The 10,799-nt window shown below is 42.3% G+C and overlaps 1 protein-coding gene across 1 annotated transcript in view; it reads left to right on the top strand.

Moving 5' to 3' along the window:
* Positions 1 to 10,799, top strand: part of cftr (CF transmembrane conductance regulator) — a 52,368-nt gene that overhangs the window by 9,944 nt on the left and 31,625 nt on the right. Inside the window, exon 3 of the mRNA XM_037683061.1 lies at positions 4,792 to 4,900. Within this exon, the coding sequence (XP_037538989.1) occupies positions 4,792 to 4,900 (109 nt within the window). The remainder of the gene's footprint in view (positions 1 to 4,791; positions 4,901 to 10,799) is intronic.

The following is a 10,799-nucleotide window of genomic DNA, read 5'->3' as shown; positions in this document are numbered from 1 at the left end:
TTTGTCTTTAATCCATCGTCCTTTGTCTTTAATCCATCGTCCTTTGTCTTTAATCCACCGTCCTTCATCTTTAATCCAACGTCTTTCTACTCGTCGTCTCTTACAGACTCTGTTTCTCCTTCACCTTCAGGTAAATCTTCTCGACGTGTCTTTCTCTCCTGACTTGTTTTGTGTCACTGCATCCACAACCTGCAGGGTCCGCGTCCTCCATGAATCTGGCCGGACACGTTGAATCGTGTGAGGACGTTTGTTAAAAAGTACATTTAGCGTTACAGGACCAGTTAAAGCTGCACATCTTCTCCTAATCTTCTTAGTAAAATATTCCATTGTCACTTTGCATTTAGTTTCTTTCAGCTTGTTTCTTACTGTGGACACAGTTGAGCAGAGGCCAATACTAAAAAGTTTCTCTACATTTTTTAATCTTGCCCAACAACCACAGTGGTGCCCCATGTTGGCCTTGTCTTCTGGTGTCCGGGGGGGGACAAGGCGGGTCTCACACAGAGTCGTGCAAACAGGCCAGTTAATGTACACTGGTGTTAAAAAGTCGACCTTTCCAAAGGTCTCGGTGCCGACCGGCTGATAAATGAGTCGCTGGATTTTGCTCTCATTGCTCCAATCAGCAAACAGTGAGAGCTTCTGGGAATGTGAACTTTACCTTCTCCTAAAACAGCCTCCGTTCAACAAGCTGGAAGCTGGAACCGTCATGTCTGGAGCAAACATGTCGCTGCAATGAGCAGAATTAGCTGAAATAATAACATAAGAGCTGAACGTAGTTTCAAACAGCTGAAATTAGCAAAAATAAACTGAATGGTGTAGATAAAAACAAAGTAGCTGAAAATTAGCTGAGAAAAACAGAATAAAAACAGAATAAAAACAGAATAAAAACAGAATAAAAACAGAATTTAGCAGACAGAAGTAGAAAGTAGCAAAATAAAAATAAATTTAAAAAGCTGAAATGACCAGAAACAAGCTGAACGGATCAGAATAAACTAAAAATAACATTAGCTGTTGGGAATCTGTGATTTAGTACCACGACAAATTTAACCTCCATGCTTCTAAAAATGACTGAGTTGAAGCTGAAATGAACTGGAAGGAGCACGAAGACATGCATCGGGGTTTCTTTGTGGACACATTGCAGTCAGAGGGGCTTTGTGAAAAATCATCAGAAAAAATGGTTGAATGGTGTCAGTGGAGAACAATCCAGTTACCCTGAGCGCTCGAGGGTGGGATCCACTTGATTCCTTTTCAAAAACTAGACTGAGTTTTGAAAACAAGTCCAAATGCAGCGCCCGACCCCATGATCAGCTGATAACAAAAGTTATAAACAGGAAGTGCCACATGTTCATCTGTACAAAGTAACTGCAGGTAAATCCTCCATTTTCTGTCATAATTACATTTTATGCTTAATGGTTAAATCAAAGGTTAATGCTTAGTTCAAGTTGTGTTTATTAGTCATGTGCAGGTTAACCCAGGGTTAACAGTACAATGAAATGTTCAGGGTGAGAAGAACTGATATAAAAGAACAAACTAGAAATACTAAAGTATTCAATACGGCTACAAAATAAAGTACCAAAAAGTGAAAAAGTAATTATATTATTTACAAGTCCAAAATAAAAAATAGTAAACAACAACATGGTAGAATAAAACTGTGCAAGCAGGATGAATTTGTTTGAATAATAATTTCAGTGTAGTAATATAACATTAAATGCACATGATGTATTTTGCACATAAACTACACAGGTTGTGTGACGGGTTCCTGCACAGGTAGTGAGCCATGATGGAAAGGTAGTGACATACACGATACAGCCACATCGTGCAGCAACAATAAACATATTAGTTGTCACAGATGTGGCCTGGCGCAATGTTATTGTCAATTGTTCATCATTATTATCGAGAGTTCAGTAATCTGCCAGCTTGTGGGTAATAACTGTCCTTTAGTCTTTTGTAGGCGATGGCAGACTCCTGTATCGTCTGCCTGAGGGTGGTACATGGAAGAGTCCTTGTGCTGGGTGGGTGTGGTCCTTAACGATGCTGCGTACTTTACGCAGACATCAGTTGTGGTAGATGGTACCAGTGATAAATCGTGGTAACCCGCTTTATGCTGGGGTCAATCAGGTCTCCTGCTCACGTGTCCAGCTCGTCCAAAATGCTGCAGCTCAGCTCTTAACAGGAACTGGCAGGTTTGAGCACATCTCACCGGTTCTGTCCTCCCTTCACTGGCTCCCTGTGTGTGTCACAATTGATTTAAAAATCCTCCTGATGACATTTAGGTGCATTAACAGCCTTGAACCCTCAGACCTCTCAGACCTTCTTTATCCTTATGCTCCTTCTTGAGATCATCAGACCAGCTGCTTTTGGTTGAATCAAAAACCAGGCTGAAGGTCAGAGGAGATCGAGCCTTTTCAGTCGTGGGCACCAAACTCTGGAACAATCAACATTCGACAGGCAACTTCAGCCTCTGCTTTAACATCTCTCCTGAAAACACACCTGTACTAATTGACACTTAACACAAGGTGATATGATTTAGTATTTCATTGTTTCTGATTATGTTCTGTGTTTTTATGTTTTTGTTCCATCCATCCATCCATCCATCGTCTTTTACCCGCTCCTTTCATTTTGAGTCACGGGGGTCGCTGGTGCCCATGTCCATCAATCACTGTGCGAGGGGCGGGGGACACCCTGGACAGGTCTCCAGTCCATCACAGGGACACATAGAGACAAACGAGACAAACAACCATTCACTCTCTCACTCACACCTAGGGACAATTTAGAGTTACCAATCAGCCTAACATGCATGTTTTTGGTCTGTGGGAGGAAACTGGAGTACACAGAGAAAACCCACGCATGCACGGAGAGAACATGCAAACTCCACCCAGAAAGACCCCTGGATCGGGATTTGAACCAGGGACCTGCTCGCTGAGAGGCAGCAGCTCTACCAGTTGTGCCACCGTGCTGCTTGTCTTGACTTGACCAATGATCTGCCTCTCATGATGAACCTTAAACAGAACCTTGCTAGATGCAGTCCCTGCCTCACACCCTGGGGGGCAGAATAAACTCAGTAAAAATGAATATACTAAATAAATGTTTATATTTGTTTCAGAATCTGCCAATCTTCCTTCCTAAACCCTTCTTTATCAATTTGAACATCCAGATATCAGTGTTTATTTGGAATAGAAAACACCCATGGACTGATAGTCTTGGTCTTTAGAACCTACTTACATACATAATGTAGGTCAGAGCATCCCTGATGCATCCATACATGTCTATGCTGATGACACCGTTGTTTATTGTCGAGCTAAAATTGTTGCTAAGGCTTTCCAACTTTAGCAATCTGCATTTAACATCATCCAGACAGATTTGTTGCGTCTCAAACTTGTCTTAAATGCCGACAAAACCAAAGGGTGCTTTTTTCTAACAGGAAGTCAAGTCAAGTCACATTTATTTATATAGCACATTTAAAACAGTAAATGTTATCAAAGTGCTTACCAAAAAAGATGACAGAATCAAATATTAATAAGGAAGTTGGTCCCAGCAGTTCTTCCTCTGATTTCATCCTCAAATGGTGTCCCCATTGAGTTTGTTGATTCCTATAATTATTTGAGTATCTTGGTCGACTCACATCTCTCGTTTAAGCTCCATGTGGAAAACTTGATAAAGAAACTGAAAGTTAAACTGGGTTTTGTCAAACTGGTTGAAAACAACAAAGTCCATGCTCAACAACCCAGGTATAAAATCCAACATTTTTCAATCAGGTCATCTGGACAGTTTTTTTTTTTTTTGTGCTGAAACGTTTTGCCTTCGATCCAGAAGGCTTCATCAGTCAAGGAAACACACAACAAAACTGATTCTTCCCTCAACAGCTTACTCCAAAGTGGAACAAACCAGTTTTGTTGGCGCTAAGATGGTCTCTTTGGCACATCCCTCCTCCATTGCTGGCCCTCTTCCTTGTTGACAGTCGTGTCAAACTGGTTAAAAAAAAAAATCTATCATGGTGCACTAAGATTCATAACTGGCTGTAACTACCGTACCCACCAATGAACCCAGTATTCACTGGTTAACTGGTCACCATTAACTCCACACAGACTCTCCCACTGGTACATTTTCATCTTTAAATCACTTCCTGGTCTGCTGCCTTCATACATCTCCTCCTACATGTCTCTGTGTGAGTGCAGCTACAGCGTGCGCTCTCAGGACATCATTACCTGCAGTGTTCCCTCAGTGAGGACTGAACTAGACAAAAGGACCTTCTCCTACTCCGCTCCTGTTTCCTGGAACATCTTGTAAAAACATCTGAAGCTCTCGACCTTTGACCTCTCTAAGTGTCTTTAAGAATCTGTTGGACTCCTGGCAGGGACCAATGCAGACATGTTCCTGTTTTTAGTTTTATACATTCACCTTAGAATCTAACTGTTTTTTGTTACTTTTCTTTGCCATCTCATTGTAATTTGTAAAAAAAAAAAATAAAATCTGTATGTGTCTTTTATGATTGTCCACTGTTGTCATCTTTCTTTGTTGAATTCAGGTCTCTTTTGTAAAAGAGTCCTCGAGGCTCAATGGGATTTACCTGTTTAAATAAAGGTTGAATGAATGGAAAAAAATAAAATTATATATATATATAAATATATATATATATATATATGTATAAACAAACCCTCCTGAAGCTGTTATGTTGCTAAAGAAGCAGCAGCCCAACGGCAGCTGTTTTGTTGACTTTTGTCTGGTTGGAGTGCGTTATTGTCGCCGTGTGTCTAATCTGCAGTTTATTGATGTTGTAACTCTTTTGCCCTTCAGGGAATGGGACAGAGAGGTGGTGTCAGCCAAGAGGCCCAAGCTCCTGAAAGCACTGGCCAGATGCTTCTTTGGCCCCTTCGCCTTCTTTGGCATCCTCCTCTACCTCGGGGTGAGTCTGCTGCGCTGTCCAAACAGACAAACAAAAGCATTCGGTCCGGACATTTACAGGTTGCTCTTCAAGGATGAGGAGATGCTTCGCACAACAAACTATTTTAATGTTTTTCTGGAGCAAAATTTAAAATATACATATTTTAATGAAACAGGGTGCAATTTCTTAGTTTAAACCTAAATTTGAAATGAAATGTGTTTTTTGAAATTTACAAATCGGTCAAAGCAATTGTTTGGTTTTTATTCATATCTGACTAAATTTCTTTTTTGCAGAACTTTTTCCAAAAGTGCCGTTGTGCTGACTTTTTAAAGTGTCCGTTCTTTTGTAACAAAATGTTTTCTTCAAGGAAACGTGTGCAGTTGTTCAGTTTCGCCTTTGACCGACATGTTTTTGCAACAACACCGTTCCCTGTTACAAAGAGGAGCCTGCAGCTCTGGTTCTCATGGACCCAGACACACCAGAAATAAGACTCATGGTCTGAATGGGTATGAACGCTGTGATCCATTTTTCATCCGTACATTTTTCAGCATTTCAACAAATCATGAATCAAAATGTTCGGCTCTTTCAGGACAATCCTGCTCTGACTTTTAGCTTTTTGAAATATTTAGCCTTTTCTACCATTTTGTTCTCAAAAAAATGAATTGGGCTCATTTTACGTCCTTCAGATGTTCAGATGTGTTTACAACCTTTTGCTGCTCCTTTCACATTTTCTTCTGCTTCAGCTTCTTTCAGCTAATTTCAGCTGTTTTGTGCTCCTTTCAGATTCTTTCTGCTAACTACAACATTTTGTGCTTCTTCTAACTTCTTTCAGATCATTTCAGCTTGTGATGCTCCTTTCAGCTTATTTATGTAAGTTTAAACTTTTTCTGCTATTTCAGCTGTTTTTATGATAATTTTAACTTTTTTGGCTAATTACACATCTTTTGCACTCATTTAAACTTTTTTCAGCATAATTCAGCAGAAATGTGCTCTCTCTCTACTTCCTTCTAATAACTTAAGCTTCTTTCAGCTTTTCTAGCCACTTTTCAGCTGCTTTTTTGTTGCTAATTTCAGCTTTTGTCAGATAATTTCCACTTTTTTTGCTCATTTCTGCTTCTTTCAGCCTAACTGGGCAAACATGTTCTTTCTGCTTTTTTCTGCTAATTTAAGCTTGTTCTACATTTTCAGCTACATTTTGAACAGTTTTTCAGCTACCGGTAATTTCATCTGTTTTCGGATAAAGAAGTTTTTTTAAGAAGTTTTCAGAAGACAGCCGTCCCATAGGCTCCCGGTGAGATCCCAGTTTTCAGGAGTTTTGGAATCAGCTCCGAGCTCGACTCTGCACGCTTCAAGTGTGTGAATTACAGCCGAACCCAACTGATGAGTGTGAGAGAGGATTTACGACGGCGATCAGCAACAATCTTAAATCTACGCTCGGCAGACTGAAGCTCTTAAAGTCATCAGCGTGGAGGCTGCAGCAGTGGAGCTCAAACGGGAGGAGGAGGTTCACAAGTTTACGGAGGTGTTTATAATAATTGTTCACAAAGCCTCAGATGCTAATTATTAAAACGCCCTGCTGGAGCTGCATGATAATATTAATTCGCTGCAGAACAAACACCCCGAGGCATTTTAGGTGGTTGGTGACTTTAACCACGTAAATCTGAAAGACTCCCTGTCAGGATTTTATCAGCACGTGGCCATTCCTACACGAGGAAAGAACACGTTGGACCATGTTTACACAAACGTATGAGACGCATACAAAGCCACACCCCGCCCCCACCTAGGACTCTCTGACCACATCTCCAGCTTTATGGCCCCTGCTTACCTCCCCCCGCTGAGACCAACACAAAGAAAAGTTGGGTGAAGAACAGTGACTCCATACTGAAAGACCGTTTTGCATGCAGACTGGCAGGTCTTCAGAGAAGCTGCTGTAAATGTGGAGGAGCTAGACCTGGAGGAATACACATCCTCGGTCCTGGGATACATCATGTGTTGATGATGTCACCACCAGCAAAAAAGTTAAGAGCTACCCAAACCAGAAACCCTGGCTGAATGCAGAGGTTCACACCCTGCTGGAAGCCAGGGACACCTTCAGTTCTGGCAACTCACAGGAGCTGAGAAGGACAAGGAAAGAGCTGGTTTCTGGTATTAAGAGGGCCAAAGCCACATATGCAGGGTCAATTCACCTCGCAAGACCCACGGAGCATGTGGAGGGGCATTAAGTGTAAAACAAATTATAAGGGCGGGGGTGCACAATGCCCAAAGGACACAACTGCCTGATGCCCTCAACAAGTTCTATGCATGCTTTGAAAACCCGAACAGACCACTCCAGCTCCAAACTCACCTCACCATCGGAAGAGGAGTTTCTCAGCATGACCTCAGCCGAAGTGAGGAGGACCTTCAGGAGGATTAATCCTCACAAAGAAACTGACCCAGACAACATCCTGGGGAAGGTGCTGAAAGACTGTCGATCAGCTCTGTGAGGTGTTGGCCGATATCTTTAACTCCTCCCTCACCCTGGAGACAGTTCCCACTTGCCTGAAGACCATCACCATCATCCCAGTCCCAAAGAGCTCTACAGTGACTGGTCTGAATGACTACCGGCCAGTGGCCCTCACCCCGATAGTCGCTAAATGCTTAAAAAAACTGGTCATGACTCACATCAAAACAACCATCAACATCAATGAGGACCCTCATCAGTACGCATACCGTGAGAACCGATCAACAGAGGATGCCATCTCCTCTGTGGTCCACACTGCTCTCAACCACCTGCAGCAGAAGTACTCTTACGTCCGTATGCTCTTTGTGGACTTCACATCCGCCTTCAACACCATGATCCCCCAAACCCTGATGGACAAGCTATCCACACTAGGACTAAGCCCCTCCATTTGTAACTGGGTCCTAGACTTCTTAACAAACAGACCACAGTCAGTGAGGATCCACAACTTCTCCTCCTCCACCATAACCCTCAGCACTGGCTCTCCTCAGGGATGTGTGTTGAGCCCCCTCCTGTTCACTCTGCTCACGTATGATTGTGCAGCTACCCATCCAGGCTGTCACATTGTAAAGTTTGCAGATGATACAGCGGTGGTGGGATGCATCACAAACAATGATGAGTCCAGCTACAGGCAAGAGGTGGAACACCTGGAGAGCTGGTGCAGAGAGAATAACCTTCACATCAATGTGAAGAAGACAAAAGACATGATTGTGGACTTCAGAAGGAACAAACACACCTACACCCCCTGAACATAAGAGGATCTGTGGTGGAAGTAGTCTCCAGCTACAAGTACTTGGGTGTGCACCTGAACAACAACCTCAGCTGGAGCAACAACACCACCAGCCTGATGAAGAAAGCTCATCAGAGACTCTACTTCCTCAGACGGCTGAGGCGAGCTGGTCTGGAAGCTCAGTCCTCACCTCCTTCTACAGGTGTGCAGTGGAGAGCATCCTGTGCTCCAGCATCAACGTGTGGCATGGAGGCTGCACAGCTGCAGAAAGAAAAGCTTTGCAGAGAGTGGTGAAGGCTGCACAGAAGATGTTGGAGTCAGAAAGACGTTTCACACTCTATCCAGAGGGCTTCATCAGTCTGAGGAGTCCCAAGTAAACTGTTTCCCCACCAATCAGTACACTTCTTAAGTGGACCAACCAGTTTGCTGTAGATAAGATGGTTTCTGGGGGCTGTTCTGTCCCCCGTCGACTCCTCCCAGGCAGCAACAGCCAAAGTGCATGACTGAGCATGAACTTTGATGCCTAATCAGGATTATCACTTGATTGTTGATATGTGCTGCTCATTATCCATGCTGCTGATCTCATGCTGCTGATTTATTTCACGTTGCTGTGTTCATTCGTCCTCATCTGCTCACACAGACTCATGTTCGTGCTGCTGTTGTTCGGCGTATTGTTTTTGTACCATTATTGCTGAGTATATTCTTAGTTTAGTGTATTTCTTACTTGGTGTCTTGGATCTTATCACTGTTTTTCTTTACAATTTATACTTTTGTTGGATGTAACTGGGACCCTGTGTACACAGTTTTGTCCCACCTCATGTACCGCATGTGATGAGAATGACAAAGAAACTTTGACCTTGACTTGAAGATTAGTATTTTCATAGTCATTTTTGCCAATTTCATCCTAATTAACTGCTCTTTGCTAATTTCAGTTTATGTCCTGGTTCGTCCTCAATAATCCAGGTAGAAAAATGTGACAACGTTAAGTCAGGTCTTCTGGACGGATTCAAAAAATAAAGTTGGAAATGCAATTTCTGCATTTATTGTAAATATTAAACTGGACACACCTTCTTAGAACGCTGCTACAGTTCACAGCAAACAGCTAAACTTTCACAAACAAAACTTCATATACACATTATAAACTTCATTACACAGCTTCTAAGTCAAGGTCACAAGTCAAGGTCAAAGGTTATACAGGGTCTTTGCTTATCCATTGCTATGCTGGCTGTATAACAGTTGACGGGTGTAAACTGTGCTGTGGACTCAACTCAATCCGTGTTCTTGTCTTTTGGAGAGAGACAGTTTTCATTTTATTTTCCTGGGAGGGTCCGTGCACACTTCCACTCTGATGTCATGGGAGTGCAGCTGGATGGATTTACAGCTCTTTGTTACCTCTGAGCTACGACACACGGTAACAGCTGGAGATGCTGTTAGACGTTTAACACGGTTCCCTTCAGCATCAGAACATGAAATTAGCTGCTGAGTTTTATCTAAAAAGTTTTCACTTTGTAAACTGTGATCTTAGCGTCTTAATGCTTTGAATTTGAACCAACAAGCTGAAGAGTTTAAAACTTATAAAGATGTAAATTTAAAATAATTCAAGCATTTTATTTTTTATTCTTTTAATTTTTGTTTGTTTTCTTGTCTGAGGCAGTTGCACAGATCAAAGAGGAATTGTACCAACCACCAGGTGCAATGCTGAAGCTATGGGGGGGCCAGCGGTGGCCTTGACCCCGTAGATTAATCTGCAGAATCGTCATTTAAGGAAACAATACTTTTAAATAATATAAAAACTAGAAAACACGGTTTCCTTAAATGATGGGGCGGTCAGTTTTAACTGCATACAGGCGTTAACCAGGAAACGGTGGAGTAAGAGAAGGCCCCTCTGCCTGTCCGGTCCCTGAGTCCAGAACAGGCAGAGGGGCCTTCTCTGACTCCACCGTTTCCTGGAGTATCTTGTAAAAACATCTGAAGCTCTTGACCTTGACATCTCTAAGTGGCTTCAAACATCTGATAAGTTCCTGGCAAGGACCCGCGCAGACATGTTCCTGTTTTTAGTTTTATAAATCACTTTACAATGTAGCTGTTTAGTTTTGATTTTATTTCTTCTATTGACTTTTCATTTTATATGATTGTTGTTTGTACCTCATCGGTGTTCGATGTTTAAAACAGGTCTCTTTTGTAAATGAGTCCTCAAGGCTTGAGACTAACCTGTAGAAATAAAGATAGAAAGAATGAATGAATATGTTTTTTGCAGACTTGCTCTATCGTGGTTTTTCAAAATAAGAGTGGACATGACACACAACTGGCTGATCGACGGATGAGCAGTACGATCAGCATGGAATTTGTATTTAAAATAAATTATTTTAAATTATTTAGCACCTGGGGCAGCAAACTGGCACAACTGGTAGAGCTGCTGCCTCTCAGCGCGCAGGTCCCTGGTTCAAAACTTGGTCCAGGGGTCTTTCTGGGTGGAGTCTGCATGTTCGGGTTTTTCTCCGGGTGCTCCAGTTTCCTCCCACAGACCAAAAACATGCATGTTAGACTGATTGGTAACTCTAAATTGTCTCTAGGTGAGAGTGTGAATGGTTGTTTGTCTCGTTTGTCTCTTTGTGTCTCTGTGATGGACTGGAGACCTGTCCAGGGTGTCTCTGTGATGGACTGGAGACATGTCCAGGGTGTCTCTGTGATGG

The sequence above is a fragment of the Nematolebias whitei genome, chromosome 10, assembly GCF_014905685.2.
Source record: "Nematolebias whitei isolate Nwh7 chromosome 10, NemWhi1, whole genome shotgun sequence".
Classification (NCBI taxonomy): Eukaryota; Metazoa; Chordata; class Actinopteri; order Cyprinodontiformes; family Rivulidae; genus Nematolebias; species Nematolebias whitei.
Note: the sequence above shows the minus strand (reverse complement) of the source record. Positions and strands in the feature narration are given on the sequence as shown.